This window comes from Telmatherina bonti (genome assembly GCF_933228915.1).
Source record: "Telmatherina bonti genome assembly, chromosome: 1".
In the NCBI taxonomy this organism is placed as follows: Eukaryota; Metazoa; Chordata; class Actinopteri; order Atheriniformes; family Telmatherinidae; genus Telmatherina; species Telmatherina bonti.
The window spans coordinates 2,994,039-3,020,350 of NC_136619.1; the positions used below are offsets into that span (position 1 = coordinate 2,994,039).

Below are 26,312 nucleotides of genomic sequence, written 5' to 3' on the forward strand. Positions count from 1 at the left end.
TCGATGCGGGTGGATGTCGGTGGGGGTGGATGTCGGTGCGGGTGGATGTCGGTGCGGGTGGATGTCGATGGGGGTGGATGTCGGTGCGGGTGGATGTCGGTGCGGGTGGATGTCGATGCGGGTGGATGTCGGTGGGGGTGGATGTCGGTGGGGGTGGATGTCGATGGGGGTGGATGTCGGTGGGGGTGGATGTCGATGGGGGTGGATGTCGGTGGGGGTGGATGTCGGTGGGGGTGGATGTCGATGGGGGTGGATGTCGGTGCGGGTGGATGTCGGTGGGGGTGGATGTCGATGGGGGTGGATGTCGATGGGGGTGGATGTCGGTGCGGGTGGATGTCGGTGGGGGTGGATGTCGATGAGGGTGGATGTCGGTGGGGGTGGATGTCGGTGGGGGTGGATGTCGGTGCGGGTGGATGTCGGTGGGGGTGGATGTCGGTGGGGGTGGATGTCGGTGGGGGTGGATGTCGGTGCGGGTGGATGTCGATGAGGGTGGATGTCGGTGGGGGTGGATGTCGGTGGGGGTGGATGTCGGTGGGGGTGGATGTCGGTGGGGGTGGATGTCGGTGCGGGTGGATGTCGATGAGGGTGGATGTCGGTGGGGGTGGATGTCGGTGGGGGTGGATGTCGGTGCGGGTGGATGTCGGTGGGGGTGGATGTCGGTGGGGGTGGATGTCGGTGCGGGTGGATGTCGGTGCGGGTGGATGTCGGTGGGGGTGGATGTCGGTGGGGGTGGATGTCGGTGCGGGTGGATGTCGGTGCGGGTGGATGTCGATGGGGGTGGATGTCGGTGCGGGTGGATGTCGATGCGGGTGGATGTCGGTGGGGGTGGATGTCGGTGCGGGTGGATGTCGGTGCGGGTGGATGTCGATGGGGGTGGATGTCGGTGGGAGTGGATGTCGGTGCGGGTGGATGTCGATGCGGGTGGATGTCGGTGGGGGTGGATGTCGGTGCGGGTGGATGTCGGTGCGGGTGGATGTCAGTGCGGGTGGATGTCGATGGGGGTGGATGTCGGTGGGAGTGGATGTCGGTGCGGGTGGATGTCGATGCGGGTGGATGTCGGTGGGGGTGGATGTCGGTGGGGGTGGATGTCGGTGCGGGTGGATGTCAGTGCGGGTGGATGTCGATGCGGGTGGATGTCGGTGGGGGTGGATGTCGGTGGGGGTGGATGTCGATGAGGGTGGATGTCGATGCGGGTGGATGTCGGTGGGGGTGGATGTCGGTGCGGGTGGATGTCGGTGGGAGTGGATGTCGGTGGGGGTGGATGTCGGTGGGAGTGGATGTCGGTGCGGGTGGATGTCGATGCGGGTGGATGTCGGTGGGGGTGGATGTCGGTGGGGGTGGATGTCGGTGCGGGTGGATGTCGATGGGGGTGGATGTCGGTGCGGGTGGATGTCGATGGGGGTGGATGTCGGTGCGGGTGGATGTCGATGCGGGTGGATGTCGATGGGGGTGGATGTCGATGGGGGTGGATGTCGATGCGGGTGGATGTCGGTGGGGGTGGATGTCGGTGCGGGTGGATGTCGGTGCGGGTGGATGTCGATGGGGGTGGATGTCGGTGCGGGTGGATGTCGATGCGGGTGGATGTCGATGCGGGTGGATGTCGGTGGGGGTGGATGTCGGTGCGGGTGGATGTCAGTGCGGGTGGATGTCGATGGGGGTGGATGTCGGTGCGGGTGGATGTCGATGCGGGTGGATGTCGGTGGGGGTGGATGTCGGTGGGGGTGGATGTCGGTGGGGGTGGATGTCGATGCGGGTGGATGTCGGTGCGGGTGGATGTCAGTGCGGGTGGATGTCGATGGGGGTGGATGTCGGTGGGAGTGGATGTCGGTGCGGGTGGATGTCGATGCGGGTGGATGTCGGTGGGGGTGGATGTCGGTGGGGGTGGATGTCGGTGCGGGTGGATGTCAGTGCGGGTGGATGTCGATGCGGGTGGATGTCGGTGGGGGTGGATGTCGGTGGGGGTGGATGTCGATGAGGGTGGATGTCGATGCGGGTGGATGTCGGTGGGGGTGGATGTCGGTGCGGGTGGATGTCGGTGGGAGTGGATGTCGGTGGGGGTGGATGTCGGTGGGAGTGGATGTCGGTGCGGGTGGATGTCGATGCGGGTGGATGTCGGTGGGGGTGGATGTCGGTGGGGGTGGATGTCGGTGCGGGTGGATGTCGATGGGGGTGGATGTCGGTGCGGGTGGATGTCGATGGGGGTGGATGTCGGTGCGGGTGGATGTCGATGCGGGTGGATGTCGATGGGGGTGGATGTCGATGGGGGTGGATGTCGATGCGGGTGGATGTCGGTGGGGGTGGATGTCGGTGCGGGTGGATGTCGGTGCGGGTGGATGTCGATGGGGGTGGATGTCGGTGCGGGTGGATGTCGGTGCGGGTGGATGTCGATGCGGGTGGATGTCGGTGGGGGTGGATGTCGGTGGGGGTGGATGTCGATGGGGGTGGATGTCGGTGGGGGTGGATGTCGATGGGGGTGGATGTCGGTGGGGGTGGATGTCGGTGGGGGTGGATGTCGATGGGGGTGGATGTCGGTGCGGGTGGATGTCGGTGGGGGTGGATGTCGATGGGGGTGGATGTCGATGGGGGTGGATGTCGGTGCGGGTGGATGTCGGTGGGGGTGGATGTCGATGAGGGTGGATGTCGGTGGGGGTGGATGTCGGTGGGGGTGGATGTCGGTGCGGGTGGATGTCGGTGGGGGTGGATGTCGGTGGGGGTGGATGTCGGTGGGGGTGGATGTCGATGAGGGTGGATGTCGGTGGGGGTGGATGTCGGTGGGGGTGGATGTCGGTGGGGGTGGATGTCGGTGCGGGTGGATGTCGATGAGGGTGGATGTCGGTGGGGGTGGATGTCGGTGGGGGTGGATGTCGGTGGGGGTGGATGTCGGTGCGGGTGGATGTCGATGAGGGTGGATGTCGGTGGGGGTGGATGTCGGTGGGAGTGGATGTCGGTGCGGGTGGATGTCGGTGGGGGTGGATGTCGGTGGGGGTGGATGTCGGTGCGGGTGGATGTCGGTGCGGGTGGATGTCGGTGGGGGTGGATGTCGGTGGGGGTGGATGTCGGTGCGGGTGGATGTCGGTGCGGGTGGATGTCGATGGGGGTGGATGTCGGTGCGGGTGGATGTCGATGCGGGTGGATGTCGGTGGGGGTGGATGTCGGTGCGGGTGGATGTCGGTGCGGGTGGATGTCGATGGGGGTGGATGTCGGTGGGAGTGGATGTCGGTGCGGGTGGATGTCGATGCGGGTGGATGTCGGTGGGGGTGGATGTCGGTGCGGGTGGATGTCAGTGCGGGTGGATGTCAGTGCGGGTGGATGTCGATGGGGGTGGATGTCGGTGCGGGTGGATGTCGGTGGGAGTGGATGTCGATGGGGGTGGATGTCGGTGGGAGTGGATGTCGGTGCGGGTGGATGTCGATGCGGGTGGATGTCGATGCGGGTGGATGTCGATGCGGGTGGATGTCAGTGCGGGTGGATGTCGGTGCGGGTGGATGTCGGTGCGGGTGGATGTCGATGCGGGTGGATGTCGATGCGGGTGGATGTCGGTGGGGGTGGATGTCGGTGGGGGTGGATGTCGGTGGGGGTGGATGTCGGTGCGGGTGGATGTCGATGAGGGTGGATGTCGGTGGGGGTGGATGTCGGTGGGAGTGGATGTCGGTGCGGGTGGATGTCGGTGGGGGTGGATGTCGGTGGGGGTGGATGTCGGTGCGGGTGGATGTCGGTGCGGGTGGATGTCGGTGGGGGTGGATGTCGGTGGGGGTGGATGTCGGTGCGGGTGGATGTCGGTGCGGGTGGATGTCGATGGGGGTGGATGTCGGTGCGGGTGGATGTCGATGCGGGTGGATGTCGGTGGGGGTGGATGTCGGTGCGGGTGGATGTCGGTGCGGGTGGATGTCGATGGGGGTGGATGTCGGTGGGAGTGGATGTCGGTGCGGGTGGATGTCGATGCGGGTGGATGTCGGTGGGGGTGGATGTCGGTGCGGGTGGATGTCGGTGCGGGTGGATGTCAGTGCGGGTGGATGTCGATGGGGGTGGATGTCGGTGGGAGTGGATGTCGGTGCGGGTGGATGTCGATGCGGGTGGATGTCGGTGGGGGTGGATGTCGGTGGGGGTGGATGTCGGTGCGGGTGGATGTCAGTGCGGGTGGATGTCGATGCGGGTGGATGTCGGTGGGGGTGGATGTCGGTGGGGGTGGATGTCGATGAGGGTGGATGTCGATGCGGGTGGATGTCGGTGGGGGTGGATGTCGGTGCGGGTGGATGTCGGTGGGAGTGGATGTCGGTGGGGGTGGATGTCGGTGGGAGTGGATGTCGGTGCGGGTGGATGTCGATGCGGGTGGATGTCGGTGGGGGTGGATGTCGGTGGGGGTGGATGTCGGTGCGGGTGGATGTCGATGGGGGTGGATGTCGGTGCGGGTGGATGTCGATGGGGGTGGATGTCGGTGCGGGTGGATGTCGATGCGGGTGGATGTCGATGGGGGTGGATGTCGATGGGGGTGGATGTCGATGCGGGTGGATGTCGGTGGGGGTGGATGTCGGTGCGGGTGGATGTCGGTGCGGGTGGATGTCGATGGGGGTGGATGTCGGTGCGGGTGGATGTCGATGCGGGTGGATGTCGATGCGGGTGGATGTCGGTGGGGGTGGATGTCGGTGCGGGTGGATGTCAGTGCGGGTGGATGTCGATGGGGGTGGATGTCGGTGCGGGTGGATGTCGATGCGGGTGGATGTCGATGAGGGTGGATGTCGATGCGGGTGGATGTCGGTGGGGGTGGATGTCGGTGCGGGTGGATGTCGGTGGGAGTGGATGTCGATGGGGGTGGATGTCGGTGGGAGTGGATGTCGGTGCGGGTGGATGTCGATGCGGGTGGATGTCGATGCGGGTGGATGTCGATGCGGGTGGATGTCAGTGCGGGTGGATGTCGGTGCGGGTGGATGTCGGTGCGGGTGGATGTCGATGCGGGTGGATGTCGATGCGGGTGGATGTCGGTGGGGGTGGATGTCGGTGCGGGTGGATGTCGGTGCGGGTGGATGTCGATGCGGGTGGATGTCGATGCGGGTGGATGTCGGTGGGGGTGGATGTCGGTGGGGGTGGATGTCGGTGCGGGTGGATGTCGGTGGGGGTGGATGTCGGTGCGGGTGGATGTCGATGGGGGTGGATGTCGGTGGGGGTGGATGTCGATGGGGGTGGATGTCGGTGCGGGTGGATGTCGGTGCGGGTGGATGTCGGTGCGGGTGGATGTCAGTGCGGGTGGATGTCGATGGGGGTGGATGTCGGTGCGGGTGGATGTCGATGGGGGTGGATGTCGGTGCGGGTGGATGTCGATGGGGGTGGATGTCGGTGGGGGTGGATGTCGGTGCGGGTGGATGTCGGTGCGGGTGGATGACTTCCTGTGTCATCTGGCACCAACAAGTCTGACTGACGCAGGAATCAACCCTCCGAACCAGAAACCAGCTGGGAAGCTCCCAGTGAGAAGATCCTGGTGTCACACCAGCTGACCGTTGCAGAGAAACTGTGAAAACGGGGAAAGATGGCGGAGAAGCTCCAGACCTGGTTCTGAGGTGGTCTACAGCGGGAACTCCAGGCAACTGGAATGGAACTGGGAAAACTGGGGGCTGCTAACCAGCACCAGTTCATCATGTGGAGGGCAGAAGAAACATGTGGCTTCATGGGACAGCAGCAGGTCAGGAAGGAGGTTCAGAGGCAGGTGGGGTGACTCCAGACTGGGAATCAAACCTGTGGCATCTGCGTGGAAGAGCTCAGGACTTCAGAGCCACAAACACGCCGTTAAACATGTAAGTTTACGACACCTCAGGGTGTCTCTGGACTCGTTCAGGACGGCGTCAACGTGCCGCTGCGACCCTGCAGCTGGGCGAGCCCCATGGACGCCGCTCTGCCTTTCTCGCCACTCTCCTCATTTGTAACTTTTGACTCAAAATGGAGGCGGTGTGTTCATGTTTCCATCTTTAGTGTTTGTGCTGGGAGCCGCCGCCGGGTGGGGGACACAAAGCACCCGTCACATCCAGGTTTTCCAGCCGGTTCTTACCGCCGCCCGGGTTTTCTGCATGCTGGAAATGAGCCCAAAAGGCTAGCACATACAGCGGGGAGGCTAACCTGCGGGGGAGGGGTGGTACAGGACAGAGCGGAACAGGTGGAGCAGTCCTCCACCAATCAGGAGACTGGTTGGTCAGCGGGCCAGAGATCTCTGAGCCTGTCTGGACATCTGGAAGGTCTGAGCAGAACCAGTAAACATGACAGTAAAACTGGAAGTTCTTACCTCGTAGGACCAGACGCACTGGACCCCAGCGAACCTCCGCACACACCGGCCCACCTCCACATCCTCATGGGTGGTGTACATCTCCTGTAAACACTCTCGGATGTGTGGCACCATCCTCTTGAGGACCTCGCGGCTCATAATGACGCCCGGGCCGCCCATGCAAAAGTTTTCCCCCGGCTCCAGAGCCAGCTTGCCAAGCTCGTCCCGGGCCCCCATTCCCGTCTGGCCCAGGAAGATGGCCTCGCTGCTGTTCAGGCTCCTCAGGAAGCTCTCCAGCTTCTCGCTCTTTATGTACACGTCATCGTCGGCCCTCATGAACCACTCGTACTTGTCCAGGTAATGGTCATGCATGTACTTCAGCATCATGAAGGACTTCTTCTGGGGCGGGTACGAATCATCCACGTTCCTCAGAGCCACGATGGGGATTGGAATGGATGTGTCAGAGCCTTCGCTGGAGAAGAACTCCACACGACCTGGAATAGTCTGCGCCCATGTCCTGCAGACAAACACAGAAACAGGCGTTCCACGTGTCAGGCTGGGAACACAAACAGCAGATGCAACCCCAATCTGTTCTACACAGGTACACACACGGACCGATGGCGCTCTGCAGGCAAGACGCCGCCGCAGGAGACGATGGTTGCAGGAGACGCCGCCGCAGGAGACGATGGTCGCAGGAGATGACGCCGTAGGAGACGATGGTCGCAGGAGACGCCGCCGCAGGAGACGCCGCCGCAGGAGACGACGTCGCAGGAGACGATGGTCGCAGGAGATGACGCCGTAGAAGACGATGGTCGCAGGAGACGCCGCCGCAGGAGACGACGTCGTAGAAGACGCCGCCGCAGGAGACGCCGCCGCAGGAGACGCCGTCGCAGGAGACGATGGTCGCAGGAGACACCGCCGCAGGAGACGACAGCCGCAGGAGACGCCGCCGCAGGAGACGACGTCGTAGAAGACGCCGCCGCAGGAGACGCCGCCGCAGGAGACGCCGCCGCAGGAGACGATGGTCGCAGGAGACACCGCCGCAGGAGACGACGGCCGCAGGAGACGACGTCGCAGGAGACGACGGCCGTAGGAGACGACGGCCGTAGGAGACACCGCCGCAGGAGACGACGGCCGCAGGAGACGACGTCGCAGGAGACGACGGCCGCATGTTGCCACCTGTGTGTGTGTGTGTGCATGTTGCCACCTGTGTGTGTGTGTGTGTGCATGTTGCCACCTGTGTGTGTGTGTGTGCATGTTGCCACCTGTGTGTGTGTGCATATAGTTGTAGTTTGTGAGTAAAAAGTGGCGTGAAGTCCAAACCACAGGGCCGAGTCACAGAGATTCTGACGAACTGGTGGATGTAAAAGAAGAAGTCGTATAAAACAGGAAACCGGTTTTTTTTTCAGGCTGCGACATGCAGCAGCAACACAAACATCAGGATGACGAGGCAAACCGGAGGTCTGTGAGTGCAGATCTCTGAAGATCGCCTACTTTCCTTCAACAGAAAACTACAGGCCAACAGCGAAACATCATACGAGAGTAAAGTTTTATCATACGTGATGATATAGATTTATTATACGTGGTGATAGTGAAATTTTATCATACATGATAATATTAAGGTTTTATCATGCATGACGATAGTAAAGTTTTATTTTAAGTGACAAATATTAAAGTCTGATCATATGTGACGACAGGAAGCTTTTTTTCATACATAAGTTTTATCATCTGTGACAATATGAGTTTTATCATACATGACGATAGTAAAGTTTTTTCAATAAGTGACAACAGTAAAATTTTATCATACATGGCGATTCTTAAATTTTATTATACGTAACGATATTAAAGTTTTATCATACATAACGATAGCCAAGTTTTATCATACGTAAAGTTCGACATGGCGTGCGATGCATCAGAAGCTTCTCACTTTATTCTTTTTCCTCCATGTCGTTAAACACTAACTTGTTGAAGCACAGTAGGGAACATAAATGCTAGAACATGAGCACCAGTGGAACCAGAGGACAGCAGACCAGTTCACCCAGGAAGAGGAAAGGAGTCCCCAAACTTCTGTCGTTGGAATAAAACTTTTCACCACAAACCAGCTGAAGTCGGAGGTGTGAAAGGATTTGTCTCGTAGCAGAGTCCCTCCTCGTGGCTGCTTCCCAGTACGTAACACCTGCTGTACTGGGAGAACTGGGAGAAACAGGAGAAGCTTTGTGGCACCGAGGCCTGCTGAGACGACTCGTCCAGGGCTCAGACACAAAACAGAAAGTCCTCCGCAGTTCGGGAGCTTTCAGGACAACAGTTGTCCACAGATGTTCTCACTGCAGCCGGAATCTTCCACAGAATTCCCACAAGGACGGACCGGCTGGTTCCGGTCCAGTCAGCACATCCTCCAGAACATTTCTGATCCTCAGAATAGGACCTCCACACTACCCTGCCTTCATATGCTAGAACCCCCTCTGTCCCGGACCTAGTACCCCCCCCTCGGTCCCGGACACAGAACCCCTCTCTGTCCCGGACCTAGTACCCCCCTCTGTCCCGGACACAGAACCCCCCTCTGTCCCGGACACAGAACCCCCCTCGGTCCCGGACACAGAACCCCCCTCTGTCCCGGACCTAGTACCCCCCCTCTGTCCCGGACACAGAACCCCCCTCTGTCCCGGACACAGAACCCCCCTCGGTCCCGGACACAGAACCCCCCTCTGTCCCGGACCTAGTACCCCCCTCTGTCCCGGACCCAGAACCCCCCTCTGTCCCGGACACAGAACCCCCCTCTGTCCCGGACACAGAACCCCCCTCTGTCCCGGACCTAGTACCCCCCCTCTGTCCCGGACACAGAACCCCCCTCTGTCCCGGACACAGAACCCCCCTCTGTCCCGGACACAGAACCCCCCTCGGTCCCGGACACAGAACCCCCCTCTGTCCCGGACACAGAACCCCCCTCTGTCCCGGACACAGAACCCCCCTCTGTCCCGGACCCAGAACCCCTCTCTGTCCCGGACCCAGAACCCCTCTCTGTCCCGGACACAGAACCCCCCTCTGTCCCGGACACAGAACCCCCCTCTGTCCCGGACACAGAACCCCCCTCGGTCCCGGACACAGAACCCCCCTCGGTCCCGGACACAGAACCCCCCTCTGTCCCGGACACAGAACCCCCCTCTGTCCCGGACACAGAACCCCCCTCGGTCCCGGACACAGAACCCCCCTCTGTCCCGGACCTAGTACCCCCCTCTGTCCCGGACCCAGAACCCCCCTCTGTCCCGGACCTAGTACCCCCCCTCTGTCCCGGACACAGAACCCCCCTCGGTCCCGGACACAGAACCCCCCTCTGTCCCGGACCCAGAACCCCCCTCGGTCCCGGACACAGAACCCCCCTCTGTCCCGGACCCAGAACCCCCCTCTGTCCCGGACCTAGTACCCCCCCTCTGTCCCGGACCCAGAACCCCCCTCTGTCCCGGGCACAGAACCCCCCTCTGTCCCGGACCCAGAACCCCCCTCTGTCCCGGACACAGAACCCCCCTCTGTCCCGGACCTAGTACCCCCCTCTGTCCCGGACACAGAACCCCCCTCTGTCCCGGACACAGAACCCCCCTCGGTCCCGGACACAGAACCCCCCTCGGTCCCGGACACAGAACCCCCCTCTGTCCCGGACACAGAACCCCCCTCGGTCCCGGACACAGAACCCCCCTCTGTCCCGGACCTAGTACCCCTCTCTGTCCCGGACCCAGAACCCCCCTCTGTCCCGGACCCAGAACCCCCCTCTGTCCCGGACCCAGAACCCCCCTCTGTCCCGGACACAGAACCCCCCTCGGTCCCGGACACAGAACCCCCCTCTGTCCCGGACCTAGTACCCCCCTCTGTCCCGGACCCAGAACCCCCCTCTGTCCCGGACCTAGTACCCCCCTCTGTCCCGGACACAGAACCCCCCTCTGTCCCGGACCTAGTACCCCCCTCTGTCCTGGACACAGAACCCCCCTCTGTCCCGGACCTAGTACCCCCCTCGGTCCCGGACACAGAACCCCCCTCTGTCCCGGACACAGAACCCCCCTCTGTCCCGGACCTAGTACCCCCCTCTGTCCCGGACACAGAACCCCCCTCGGTCCCGGACACAGAACCCCCCTCTGTCCCGGACACAGAACCCCCCTCTGTCCCGGACACAGAACCCCCCTCTGTCCCGGACACAGAACCCCCCTCTGTCCCGGACCCAGAACCCCTCTCTGTCCCGGACCCAGAACCCCTCTCTGTCCCGGACCCAGAACCCCTCTCTGTCCCGGACCCAGAACCCCTCTCTGTCCCGGACACAGAACCCCTCTCTGTCCCGGACACAGAACCCCCCTCTGTCCCGGACACAGAACCCCCCTCTGTCCCGGACCTAGTACCCCCCCTCTGTCCCGGACACAGAACCCCCCTCTGTCCCGGACACAGAACCCCCCTCGGTCCCGGACACAGAACCCCCCTCTGTCCCGGACACAGAACCCCCCTCTGTCCCGGACACAGAACCCCCCTCGGTCCCGGACACAGAACCCCCCTCTGTCCCGGACCTAGTACCCCCCTCTGTCCCGGACCCAGAACCCCCCTCTGTCCCGGACCTAGTACCCCCCTCGGTCCCGGACACAGAACCCCCCTCTGTCCCGGACCCAGAACCCCCCTCGGTCCCGGACACAGAACCCCCCTCTGTCCCGGACCCAGAACCCCCCTCTGTCCCGGACCTAGTACCCCCCTCTGTCCCGGACCCAGAACCCCCCTCTGTCCCGGGCACAGAACCCCCCTCTGTCCCGGACCCAGAACCCCCCTCTGTCCCGGACACAGAACCCCCCTCTGTCCCGGGCACAGAACCCCCCTCTGTCCCGGGCACAGAACCCCCCTCTGTCCCGGACCCAGAACCCCCCTCTGTCCCGGACACAGAACCCCCCTCTGTCCCGGACACAGAACCCCCCTCTGTCCCGGACACAGAACCCCCCTCTGTCCCGGACACAGAACCCCCCTCGGTCCCGGACACAGAACCCCCCTCGGTCCCGGACACAGAACCCCCCTCTGTCCCGGACACAGAACCCCCCTCTGTCCCGGACACAGAACCCCCCTCGGTCCCGGACACAGAACCCCCCTCTGTCCCGGACACAGAACCCCCCTCGGTCCCGGACACAGAACCCCCCTCTGTCCCGGACCTAGTACCCCTCTCTGTCCCGGACCCAGAACCCCCCTCTGTCCCGGACCCAGAACCCCCCTCTGTCCCGGACACAGAACCCCCCTCTGTCCCGGACACAGAACCCCCCTCTGTCCCGGACACAGAACCCCCCTCGGTCCCGGACACAGAACCCCCCTCTGTCCCGGACCTAGTACCCCCCTCTGTCCCGGACAAAGAACCCCCCTCTGTCCCGGACACAGAACCCCCCTCTGTCCCGGACACAGAACCCCCCTCTGTCCCGGACACAGAACCCCCCTCTGTCCCGGACACAGAACCCCCCTCTGTCCCGGACACAGAACCCCCCTCTGTCCCGGACACAGAACCCCTCTCGGTCCCGGACACAGAACCCCCCTCTGTCCCGGACACAGAACCCCCCTCTGTCCCGGACACAGAACCCCCCTCTGTCCCGGACACAGAACCCCCCTCTGTCCCGGACACAGAACCCCTCTCTGTCCCGGACACAGAACCCCCCTCTGTCCCGGACACAGAACCCCCCTCTGTCCCGGACACAGAACCCCTCTCTGTCCCGGACACAGAACCCCCCTCTGTCCCGGACACAGAACCCCCCTCTGTCCCGGACACAGAACCCCCCTCTGTCCCGGACACAGAACCCCCCTCTGTCCCGGACACAGAACCCCCCTCTGTCCCGGACACAGAACCCCCCTCTGTCCCGGACACAGAACCCCCCTCTGTCCCGGACACAGAACCCCCCTCTGTCCCGGACACAGAACCCCTCTCTGTCCCGGACACAGAACCCCCCTCTGTCCCGGACACAGAACCCCCCTCTGTCCCGGACACAGAACCCCCCTCTGTCCCGGACACAGAACCCCCCTCTGTCCCGGACACAGAACCCCTCTCTGTCCCGGACACAGAACCCCTCTCTGTCCCGGACACAGAACCCCTCTCGGTCCCGGACACAGAACCCCTCTCGGTCCCGGACCCATAAGGATGCAGATGGTCCAGAATCAGAGCTGAAGAGGTCAGAATGAGTTCCCAGTCTGTCCTGGATGGGTTCTGCATCTCAGATCAACCCACCAGACTGTCCTACTGCTCAGCCGCACCAGAGGAGATCCGTTTACCTTGCAGATAAAACTCACGGTGGATGTAATGATGTCCGTCTTTCTGCAGAGGGTTACACACCCCAACAAGCGGAAGGCAGATCAATTCCTGCAGCACCTGGTTTCAGTCCACAACGATGATTATTTATCACATCTTCATCACCATCACCACCATGTTGCTAAGAGACCTCTATTTTCACCTGGACATGATGATGAAGACACTTCCTGTCAGACTTTCCACCAATCAGAGAGCTTAAACTGACGGTAACGTCCAATCAGGAGCAGCCAAAGATCAACAAGTGATGAGAAAAGCAGGAAAATAATGATCCTCTATGGCTGGAATAAAGCCAAGAAGACGTTTGGGATGCAGCTGAGGTGGAGGTGCTGCAGTGAGGACAGCAGGTAGATAGTAGCAGGAAGACGTGTGGAAACATGGAAACTGTGTGTGTGTGTGTGTGTGTGTGTGTGTTTCAGACGTGAGAGAATGATGTGCAGATCAGAAAAGGTTTGGTCACTGTCGATCTGTTTGTTATTTCTACAAACTTCTGGTTTCTCTTTATGCTGCTTTATCTGTTTATACATTCATCTTACATCATTTTAGCCTCAGAATCTGAAAACATCACGTCTCCGTGTAGCAATGAGTACTATATGACGTAGTAATGAGTACTATATGGTGTAGTAATGAGTACTATATGGTGTACTAATGAGTACTATATGGTGTACTAATGAGTACTATATGGTGTACTAATGAGTACTATATGGTGTACTGAGTACTATATGACGTAGTAATGAGTACTATATGGTGTAGTAATGAGTACTATATGGTGTAGTAATGAGTACTATATGGTGTAGTAATGAGTACTATATGGTGTACTAATGAGTACTATATGGTGTAGTAATGAGTACTATATGGTGTAGTAATGAGTACTATATGGTGTACTAATGAGTACTATATGACGTAGTAATGAGTACTATATGGTGTACTAATGAGTACTATATGGTGTAGTAATGAGTACTATATGGTGTACTAATGAGTACTATATGGTGTACTAATGAGAACTATATGACGTAGTAATGAGTACTATATGGTGTAGTAATGAGTACTATATGGTGTAGTAATGAGTACTATATGGCGTAGTAATGAGTACTATATGGTGTAGTAATGAGTACTATATGGCGTAGTAATGAGTACTATATGGCGTAGTAATGAGTACTATATGGTGTAGTAATGAGTACTACATGGCGTAGTAATGAGTACTATATGGTGTAGTAATGAGTACTATATGGCGTAGCAATGAGTACTATATGGCGTAGTAATGAGTACTATATGGTGTAGTAATGAGTACTATATGGCGTAGTAATGAGTACTATATGGCGTAGTAATGACTACTATATGGTGTAGTAATGAGTACTATATGGTGTACTAATGAGTACTATATGGTGTAGTAATGAGTACTATATGGTGTAGTAATGAGTACTATATGGCGTAGTAATGAGTACTATATGGTGTAGTAATGAGTACTATATGGCGTAGCAATGAGTACTATATGGTGTAGTAATGAGTACTATATGGCGTAGTAATGAGTACTATATGGTGTAGTAATTAGTACTATATGGTGTAGTAATGAGTACTATATGGTGTAGTAATGAGTACTATATGGTGTACTAATGAGTACTATATGGTGTACTAATGAGTACTATATGGTGTAGTAATGAGTACTATATGGTGTAGTAATGAGTACTATATGGTGTAGTAATGAGTACTATATGGTGTAGTAATGAGTACTATATGGCGTAGTAATGAGTACTATATGGTGTAGTAATGAGTACTATATGGTGTAGTAATGAATACTATATGGTGTACTAATGAGTACTATATGGTGTAGTAATGAGTACTATATGGTGTAGTAATGAGTACTATATGGTGTAGTAATGAGTACTATATGGTGTAGTAATGAGTACTATATGGCGTAGTAATTAGTACTATATGGTGTAGCAATGAGTACTATATGGTGTAGTAATGAGTACTATATGGTGTAGCAATGAGTATTATATGGTGTACTAATGAGTACTTTATGGTGTAGTAATGAGTACTATATGGTGTAGCAATGAGTATTATATGGTGTACTAAGAAGTACTATATGGTGTACTAATGAGTACTATATGGTGTAGCAATGAGTATTATATGGTGTACTAATAAGTACTATATGGTGAAGTAATGAGTACTATATGGTGTAGTAATGAGTACTATATGGTGTAGTAATGAGTACTATATGGTGTAGTAATGAGTACTATATGGTGTAGTAATGAGTACTATATGGCGTAGTAATGAGTGCTATATGGTGTAGTAATGAGTACTATATGGCGTAGTAATGAGTGCTATATGGTGTAGTAATGAGTACTATATGGTGTAGTAATTAGTATTATATGGTGTACTAATGAGTACTTAATGGTGTAGTAATTAGTATTATATGGTGTACTAATGAGTACTATATGGTGTAGTAATGAGTACTATATGGTGTAGTAATGAGTACTATATGGTGTAGTAATGAGTGCTATATGGTGTAGTAATGCGTGCTATATGGCGTAGTAATGAGTTCTATATGGTGTAGTAATGAGTGCTATATGGCGTAGTAATGAGTACTATATGGTGTAGTAATGAGTACTATATGGCGTAGTAATGAGTACTATATGGTGTAGTAATGAGTACTATATGGTGTAGTAATGAGTACTATATGGTGTAGTAATGAGTGCTATATGGCGTAGTAATGAGTACTATATGGTGTAGTAATGAGTACTATATGGCGTAGTAATGAGTACTATATGGTGTAGTAATGAGTACTATATGGTGTAGTAATGAGTACTATATGGCGTAGTAATGAGTACTATATGGCGTAGTAATGAGTACTATATGTTGTAGTAATGAGTACTATATGGTGTAGTAATGAGTACTATATGTTGTAGTAATGAGTACTATATGGTGTAGTAATGAGTACTATATGGCATAGTAATGAGTACTATATGGTGTAGTAATGAGTACTATATGGTGTAGTAATGAGTACTATATGGCGTAGTAATGAGTGCTATATGGTGTAGTAATGAGTACTTAATGGTGTAGTAATGAGTACTATATGGTGTACTAATGAGTACTATATGGTGTAGTAATGAGTACTATATGGTGTAGTAATTAGTACTATATGGTGTAGTAATGAGTACTATATGGTGTAGTAATGAGTACTATATGGTGTAGTAATGAGTACTATATGGCGTAGTAATGAGTACTATATGGTGTAGTAATTAGTACTATATGGTGTACTAATGAGTACTATATGGCGTAGTAATGAGTATTATATGGTGTAGTAATTAGTACTATATGGTGTAGTAATGAGTACTATATGGTGTAGTAATGAGTACTATATGGTGTAGTAATGAGTACTATATGGTGTAGTAATTAGTACTATATGGTGTACTAATGAGTACTATATGGTGTAGTAATGAGTACTATATGGCGTAGTAATGAGTACTATATGGCGTAGTAATGAGTACTATATGGTGTAGTAATTAGTACTATATGGTGTAGTAATGAGTACTATATGGTGTAGTAATGAGTACTATATGGTGTACTAATGAGTACTATATGGTGTACTAATGAGTACTATATGGTGTAGTAATGAGTACTATATGGTGTAGTAATGAGTACTATATGGTGTAGTAATGAGTACTATATGGTGTAGTAATGAGTACTATATGGCGTAGTAATGAGTACTATATGGTGTAGTAATGAGTACTATATGGTGTAGTAATGAATACTATATGGTGTACTAATGAGTACTATATGGTGTAGTAATGAGTACTATATGGTGTAGTAATGAGTACTATATGGTGTAGTAATGAGTACTATATGGTGTAGTAATGAGTACTATATGGCGTAGTAATTAGTACTATATGGTGTAGCAATGAGTACTATATGGTGTAGTAATGAGTACTATATGGTGTAGCAATGAGTATTATATGGTGTACTAATGAGTACTATATGGTGTAGTAATGAGTACTATATGGTGTAGCAATGAGTATTATATGGTGTACTAAGAAGTACTATATGGTGTACTAATGAGTACTATATGGTGTAGCAATGAGTATTATATGGTGTACTAATAAGTACTATATGGTGAAGTAATGAGTACTATATGGTGTAGTAATGAGTACTATATGGTGTAGTAATGAGTACTATATGGCGTAGTAATGAGTGCTATATGGTGTAGTAATGAGTACTATATGGTGTAGTAATGAGTACTATATGGCGTAGTAATGAGTGCTATATGGTGTAGTAATGAGTACTATATGGTGTAGTAATTAGTATTATATGGTGTACTAATGAGTACTTAATGGTGTAGTAATTAGTATTATATGGTGTACTAATGAGTACTATATGGTGTAGTAATGAGTACTATATGGTGTAGTAATGAGTACTATATGGTGTAGTAATGAGTGCTATATGGTGTAGTAATGAGTACTATATGGTGTAGTAATGAGTGCTATATGGTGTAGTAATGAGTGCTATATGGCGTAGTAATGAGTGCTATATGGCGTAGTAATGAGTACTATATGGTGTAGTAATGAGTACTATATGGCGTAGTAATGAGTACTATATGGTGTAGTAATGAGTACTATATGGTGTAGTAATGAGTACTATATGGCGTAGTAATGAGTACTATATGGCGTAGTAATGAGTACTATATGTTGTAGTAATGAGTACTATATGGTGTAGTAATGAGTACTATATGTTGTAGTAATGAGTACTATATGGTGTAGTAATGAGTACTATATGGCGTAGTAATGAGTACTATATGGTGTAGTAATGAGTACTATATGGTGTAGTAATGAGTACTATATGGCGTAGTAATGAGTGCTATATGGTGTAGTAATGAGTACTTAATGGTGTAGTAATGAGTACTATATGGTGTAGTAATGAGTACTATATGGTGTAGTAATGAGTACTATATGGTGTAGTAATGAGTACTATATGGTGTAGTAATGAGTACTATATGGCGTAGTAATGAGTGCTATATGGTGTAGTAATGAGTACTTAATGGTGTAGTAATGAGTACTATATGGCGTAGTAATGAGTACTATATGGTGTAGTAATGAGTACTATATGGTGTAGTAATGAGTACTATATGGCGTAGTAATGAGTACTATATGGTGTACTAATGAGTACTATATGGTGTAGTAATGAGTACTATATGGTGTAGTAATGAGTACTATATGGTGTAGTAATGAGTACTATATGGTGTACTAATGAGTACTATATGGTGTAGTAATGAGTACTATATGGTGTAGTAATGAGTACTATATGGTGTAGTAATGAGTACTATATGGTGTACTAATGAGAACTATATGATGTAGTAATGAGTACTATATGGTGTAGTAATGAGTACTATATGGCGTAGTAATGAGTACTATATGGTGTAGTAATTAGTACTATATGGTGTAGTAATGAGTACTATATGGTGTAGTAATGAGTACTATATGGTGTAGTAATGAGTACTATATGGTGTAGTAATGAGTACTATATGACGTAGTAATGAGTACTATATGGTGTAGTAATGAGTACTATATGGCGTAGTAATGAGTACTATATGGTGTAGTAATTAGTACTATATGGTGTAGTAATGAGTACTATATGGTGTAGTAATGAGTACTATATGGTGTAGTAATGAGTACTATATGGTGTAGTAATGAGTTCTATATGGTGTAGCAATGAGTACTATATGGTGTAGCAATGAGTACTATATGGTGTAGTAATGAGTACTATATGGCGTAGTAATGAGTACTATATGGTGTAGTAATGAGTACTATATGGTGTAGTAATGAGTACTATATGGTGTAGTAATGAGTACTATATGGTGTAGTAATTAGTACTATATGGTGTAGTAATGAGTACTATATGGTGTAGTAATGAGTACTATATGGTGTACTAATGAGTACTATATGGTGTACTAATGAGTACTATATGGTGTAGTAATGAGTACTATATGGTGTAGTAATGAGTACTATATGGTGTAGTAATGAGTACTATATGGTGTAGTAATGAGTACTATATGGCGTAGTAATGAGTACTATATGGTGTAGTAATGAGTACTATATGGTGTAGTAATGAATACTATATGGTGTAGTAATGAGTACTATATGGTGTAGTAATGAGTACTATATGGTGTAGTAATGAGTACTATATGGCGTAGTAATTAGTACTATATGGTGTAGCAATGAGTACTATATGGTGTAGTAATGAGTACTATATGGTGTAGCAATGAGTATTATATGGTGTACTAATGAGTACTATATGGTGTAGTAATGAGTACTATATGGTGTAGCAATGAGTATTATATGGTGTACTAAGAAGTACTATATGGTGTACTAATGAGTACTATATGGTGTAGCAATGAGTATTATATGGTGTACTAATAAGTACTATATGGTGAAGTAATGAGTACTATATGGTGTAGTAATGAGTACTATATGGTGTAGTAATGAGTACTATATGGTGTAGTAATGAGTACTATATGGTGTAGTAATGAGTACTATATGGTGTAGTAATGAGTACTATATGGCGTAGTAATGAGTGCTATATGGTGTAGTAATGAGTACTTAATGGTGTAGTAATGAGTACTATATGGTGTAGTAATGAGTACTATATGGTGTAGTAATGAGTACTATATGGTGTAGTAATGAGTACTATATGGTGTAGTAATGAGTACTATATGGCGTAGTAATGAGTGCTATATGGTGTAGTAATGAGTACTTAATGGTGTAGTAATGAGTACTATATGGCGTAGTAATGAGTACTATATGGTGTAGTAATGAGTACTATATGGTGTAGTAATGAGTACTATATGGCGTAGTAATGAGTACTATATGGTGTACTAATGAGTACTATATGGTGTAGTAATGAGTACTATATGGTGTAGTAATGAGTACTATATGGTGTAGTAATGAGTACTATATGGTGTAGTAATGAGTACTATATGGTGTACTAATGAGTACTATATGGTGTAGTAATGAGTACTATATGGTGTAGTAATGAGTACTATATGGTGTAGTAATGAGTACTATATGGTGTACTAATGAGAACTATATGATGTAGTAATGAGTACTATATGGTGTAGTAATGAGTACTATATGGCGTAGTAATGAGTACTATATGGTGTAGTAATTAGTACTATATGGTGTAGTAATGAGTACTATATGGTGTAGTAATGAGTACTATATGGTGTAGTAATGAGTACTATATGGTGTAGTAATGAGTACTATATGACGTAGTAATGAGTACTATATGGTGTAGTAATGAGTACTATATGGCGTAGTAATGAGTACTATATGGTGTAGTAATTAGTACTATATGGTGTAGTAATGAGTACTATATGGTGTAGTAATGAGTACTATATGGTGTAGTAATGAGTACTATATGGTGTAGTAATGAGTTCTATATGGTGTAGCAATGAGTACTATATGGTGTAGCAATGAGTACTATATGGTGTAGTAATGAGTACTATATGGCGTAGTAATGAGTACTATATGGTGTAGTAATGAGTACTATATGGTGTAGTAATGAGTACTATATGGTGTAGTAATGAGTACTATATGGCGTAGTAATGAGTACTATATGGTGTAGTAATGAGTACTATATGGCGTAGTAATGAGTACTATATGGCGTAGTAATGAGTACTATATGGTGTAGTAATGAGTACTATATGGCGTAGTAATGAGTACTATATGGCGTAGTAATGAGTACTATATGGTGTAGTAATGAGTACTATATGGTGTAGTAATGAGTACTATATGGCGTAGTAATGAGTACTATATGGTGTAGTAATGAGTACTATATGGTGTACTAATGAGTACTATATGGTGTAGTAATGAGTACTATATGGCGTAGTAATGAGTACTATATGGTGTAGTAATGAGTACTATATGGCGTAGTAATGAGTACTATATGGCGTAGCAATGAGTACTATATGGTGTAGTAATGAGTACTATATGGTGTACTAATGAGTACTATATGGCGTAGTAATGAGTACTATATGGCGTAGTAATGAGTACTATATGGTGTAGTAATGAGTACTATATGGCGTAGTAATGAGTACTATATGGCGTAGTAATGAGTACTATATGGTGTAGTAATGAGTACTATATGGCGTAGTAATGAGTACTATATGGTGTAGTAATGAGTACTATATGGCGTAGTAATGAGTACTATATGGTGTAGCAATGAGTACTATATGGTGTAGTAATTAGTACTATATGGTGTAGTAATGAGTACTATATGGTGTAGTAATGAGTACTATATGGCGTAGTAATGAGTACTATATGGCGTAGTAATGACTACTATATGGTGTAGTAATGAGTACTATATGGTGTAGTAATGAGTACTATATGGCGTAGTAATGAGTACTATATGGTGTAGCAATGAGTACTATATGGTGTAGTAATTAGTACTATATGGTGTAGCAATGAGTACTATATGGTGTAGTAATTAGTACTATATGGTGTAGTAATGAGTACTATATGGTGTAGCAATGAGTACTATATGGTGTAGTAATGAGTACTATATGGTGTAGTAATGAGTACTATATGGTGTAGTAATTAGTACTATATGGTGTAGTAATGAGTATTATATGGCGTAGTAATGAGTACTATATGGTGTAGCAATGAGTACTATATGGTGTAGTAACTAGTACTATATGGTGTAGTAATGAGTACTATATGGTGTAGCAATGAGTACTATATGGTGTAGTAATGAGTACTATATGGTGTAGTAATGAGTACTATATGGTGTAGCAATGAGTACTATATGGTGTAGTAATGAGTACTATATGGTGTAGTAATTAGTACTATATGGTGTAGTAATGAGTACTATATGGTGTAGCAATGAGTACTATATGGTGTAGTAACTAGTACTATATGGTGTAGTAATGAGTACTATATGGTGTAGCAATGAGTACTATATGGTGTAGTAATGAGTACTATATGGTGTAGTAATTAGTACTATATGGTGTAGTAATGAGTACTATATGGTGTAGTAATGAGTACTATATGGTGTAGTAATGAGTACTATATGGTGTAGTAATGAGTACTATATGGCGTAGTAATGAGTACTATATGACGTAGCAATGAGTACTATATGGTGTAGTAATGAGTACTATATGGTGTAGTAATGAGTACTATATGGCGTAGTAATGAGTACTATATGGTGTAGTAATGAGTACTATATGGTGTAGTAATGAGTACTATATGGTGTAGTAATTAGTACTATATGGTGTAGCAATGAGTACTATATGGTGTAGTAATTAGTACTATATGGTGTAGTAATGAGTATTATATGGCGTAGTAATGAGTACTATATGGTGTAGTAATGAGTACTATATGGCGTAGTAATGAGTACTATATGGCGTAGTAATGAGTACTATATGGTGTAGTAATGAGTACTATATGGCGTAGTAATGAGTACTATATGGTGTAGTAATGAGTACTATATGGCGTAGTAATGAGTACTATATGGTGTAGCAATGAGTACTATATGGTGTAGTAATTAGTACTATATGGTGTAGTAATGAGTACTATATGGCGTAGTAATGAGTACTATATGGCGTAGTAATGACTACTATATGGTGTAGTAATGAGTACTATATGGTGTAGTAATGAGTACTATATGGCGTAGTAATGAGTACTATATGGTGTAGCAATGAGTACTATATGGTGTAGTAATTAGTACTATATGGTGTAGCAATGAGTACTATATGGTGTAGTAATTAGTACTATATGGTGTAGTAATGAGTACTATATGGTGTAGCAATGAGTACTATATGGTGTAGTAATGAGTACTATATGGTGTAGTAATGAGTACTATATGGTGTAGTAATTAGTACTATATGGTGTAGTAATGAGTATTATATGGCGTAGTAATGAGTACTATATGGTGTAGCAATGAGTACTATATGGTGTAGTAACTAGTACTATATGGTGTAGTAATGAGTACTATATGGTGTAGCAATGAGTACTATATGGTGTAGTAATGAGTACTATATGGTGTAGTAATGAGTACTATATGGTGTAGTAATGAGTACTATATGGTGTAGTAATGAGTACTATATGGCGTAGTAATGAGTACTATATGACGTAGCAATGAGTACTATATGGTGTAGTAATGAGTACTATATGGTGTAGTAATGAGTACTATATGGCGTAGTAATGAGTACTATATGGTGTAGTAATGAGTACTATATGGTGTAGTAATGAGTACTATATGGTGTAGTAATTAGTACTATATGGTGTAGCAATGAGTACTATATGGTGTAGTAATTAGTACTATATGGTGTAGTAATGAGTATTATATGGCGTAGTAATGAGTACTATATGGTGTAGTAATGAGTACTATATGGTGTAGCAATGAGTACTATATGGTGTAGTAATTAGTACTATATGGTGTAGTAATGAGTACTATATGGTGTAGCAATGAGTACTATATGGTGTAGTAATTAGTACTATATGGTGTAGTAATGAGTACTATATGGTGTAGCAATGAGTACTATATGGTGTAGCAATGAGTACTATATGGTGTAGTAATGAGTACTATATGGTGTAGTAATGAGTACTATATGGTGTAGTAATTAGTACTATATGGTGTAGCAATGAGTACTATATGGTGTAGTAATGAGTACTATATGGTGTAGTAATGAGTACTATATGGTGTAGTAATGAGTACTATATGGTGTAGTAATGAGTACTATATGGTGTAGTAATTAGTACTATATGGTGTAGTAATTAGTACTATATGGTGTAGTAATGAGTACTATATGGTGTAGTAATTAGTACTATATGGTGTAGCAATGAGTACTATATGGTGTAGTAATTAGTACTATATGGTGTAGTAATGAGTACTATATGACGTAGCAATGAGTACTATATGGTGTAGTAATGAGTACTATATGGTGTAGTAATGAGTACTATATGGCGTAGTAATGAGTACTATATGGTGTAGTAATGAGTACTATATGGTGTAGTAATGAGTACTATATGGTGTAGTAATGAGTACTATATGGTGTAGTAATGAGTACTATATGGTGTAGTAATGAGTACTATATGGTGTAGTAATGAGTACTATATGGTGTAGTAATGAGTACTATATGGTGTAGCAATGAGTACTATATGGTGTAGTAATGAGGGACTGGTGGGGACACTGGGACAGCGTCCTCGTCTACACGCTGACTGGGACTCAAACATTTCTCAGCTGCTGGAAAACAAAAACAGAAGCATCACATCCTTCAGTGTCTGCACCACCACGTCCCATGATGCACTGGGCTCCTCTCAGCTCTCCATGTACAAACACTGGACCTGGACCAGAGTTCTGCTGCTACTGACCCGCCCTCGCCAGCCCCAGCTGGACCGGGAGGATGGACCTGGTTCTGATCCTGGACCGGGAGGATGGACCTGGGTCTGATCCTGGATCGGGACGATGGACCTGGGTCTGATCCTGGACCGGGAGGGTGGACCTGGGTCTGATCCTGGACCGGGAGGGTGGACCTGGTTCTGATCCTGGACCGGGAGGATGGACCTGGGTCTGATCCTGGACCGGGAGGATGGACCTGGGTCTGATCCTGGATCGGGAGGATGGACCTGGGTCTGATCCTGGACCGGGAGGATGGACCTGGGTCTGATCCTGGACCGGGAGGGTGGACCTGGGTCTGATCCTGGACCGGGAGGATGGACCTGGGTCTGATCCTGGACCGGGAGGGTGGACCTGGGTCTGATCCTGGACCGGGAGGGTGGACCTGGTTCTGATCCTGGACCGGGAGGGTGGACCTGGGTCTGATCCTGGACCGGGAGGATGGACCTGGGTCTGATCCTGGACCGGGAGGGTGGACCTGGTTCTGATCCTGGACCGGGAGGGTGGACCTGGGTCTGATCCTGGACCGGGAGGGTGGACCTGGGTCTGATCCTGGACCGGGAGGGTGGACCTGGGTCTGATCCTGGACCGGAAGGGTGGACCTGGTTCTGATCCTGGACCGGGAGGATGGACCTGGTTCTGATCCTGGATCGGGAGGATGGACCTGGGTCTGATCCTGGATCGGGACGATGGACCTGGGTCTGATCCTGGACCGGGAGGATGGACCTGGTTCTGATCCTGGACCGGGAGGATGGACCTGGGTCTGATCCTGTACCGGGACGATGGACCTGGGTCTGATCCTGGACCGGGAGGATGGACCTGGTTCTGATCCTGGACCGGGAGGATGGACCTGGTTCTGATCCTGTACCGGGAGGATGGACCTGGTTCTGATCCTGGACCGGGACGATGGACCTGGGTCTGATCCTGGACCGGGAGGATGGACCTGGTTCTGATCCTGGACCGGGACGATGGACCTGGGTCTGATCCTGGACCGGGAGGGTGGACCTGGGTCTGATCCTGGACCGGGAGGATGGACCTGGTTCTTATCCGGTTCTCCACTGTGTCCCCATGCAGGTCAGGATGGAATGTGCTGGTTTCCTGAGCCGGGTCAGCGCTGACATGATGGCTTAGTTCTTCTCATACTGACACAGATAAACTTAGTTTAACTAGTTATAAGTTTAACTAGTTAGAAGACTAGTTATAAGCATCCGAGGGAAGCTGAAGTGTTTTAGGTTTTTACTGTAAATGGAAGAAGATATGTATTTATGATGTATAAAACAGGATTTATAAAACCATATTTATAAGGAGAATATTTATATGACTGGTGGTAATAACCGGTGTGATGGAAACACCTGGAAAGTGTGTATTATCTGAGCTTTTCATCCCTTTGCCCACAGAAAGCTGTTCCCCTCCAGAGGAGGCTACCTGTGCGCGGCCACGGCCCGGCTCTCCAGGTACTTCTGGGCGGTCATGACGCCGACGAACATGAAGCTTCTGGACCGGGGTCCGGGCTGCTCGGTGGCCGGGGAAGCCCACAGAACGCCGCCGCGCTCCTTGCGGAGCCCCGCGTCCATCCCGCACGCTGCGGGGTTGGCTTTGCGCTTCTGTCCCGCTCTCTTCAGCTCGGTGGCTCTGGGCAGGATGAGCCTGGAAGCCAGGGTGAAGCCGACCACCAGCCCCAGGAGAACACTGAACCACGCTCTCCGACTCCGACCTGCCATCGCCAAACTTCCCCGAGGCTCCGCGACCAACAAACAGGCGGATTTAGTGTCTAAAGGCGGAACGAAGCGGAGCTGGTTGTTGGGAAAGTCCTAAATGTCTGAATGAAAAAAAAACTAAATGTTGGAGCGGATCTTCGCTTCGCCCTGGAAAAGCCTTTTCTTCCTCCAGATGCCCACGTAGCACCGCAGCAGCCTCCTAATGATCGCCCCCGGAACCGTCCTCTGCCGCGGCTCCCTGGGACCAGCGACCCGCCGCCGGAAAGCTGCCTCCGGCCTCCGGATAGCTGCCGCCGGCCTCCGGAAAGCTACCGCCGGCCGACCAACGGGGCTCCTCTCATCCCAGCAGCGGATCCCGAGTCGCTCGCGGGGGAAGAAGGTGACGACTCCTACCGCTGATCTCGAACGGTTTAACGCTACTTTGACCTATCCGGGTTTCCGTAGATTCGCTTTGTCCCGGTGACGTTGCCTTCGCGTCTCACCGGAAATCCTGACATTTTTACGTGTCGTAGCGGAATAGTAGAGGTGGAAAGTTACCCCAACGGAACTGAAAGAGACAATAAAAGCCAGAATGTGCCAGTTAAGACTTTAGGTTAAACTGATTTATTTAAAGTAATCTTGTATAGAATGTCACGTTTGCTGTTCCATTTTCTTCCAG

The 26,312-nt window shown here is 49.8% G+C and overlaps 1 protein-coding gene across 1 annotated transcript in view; it reads right to left on the reverse strand.

The window, feature by feature from the left end:
- chsy1 (chondroitin sulfate synthase 1) overlaps window positions 1–26,052 on the reverse strand; it is a 63,362-nt gene extending 37,310 nt beyond the window's left edge. Inside the window, exons 1-2 of the mRNA XM_079249055.1 lie at window positions 25,362–26,052; window positions 6,269–6,764 (exon numbers count right to left, since the gene is read on the reverse strand). Coding sequence (XP_079105181.1) covers window positions 6,269–6,764; window positions 25,362–25,657 — 792 coding nt within the window. The 5' untranslated portion in view covers window positions 25,658–26,052. The remainder of the gene's footprint in view (window positions 1–6,268; window positions 6,765–25,361) is intronic.
- Window positions 26,053–26,312: the final 260 nt, after the last annotated feature.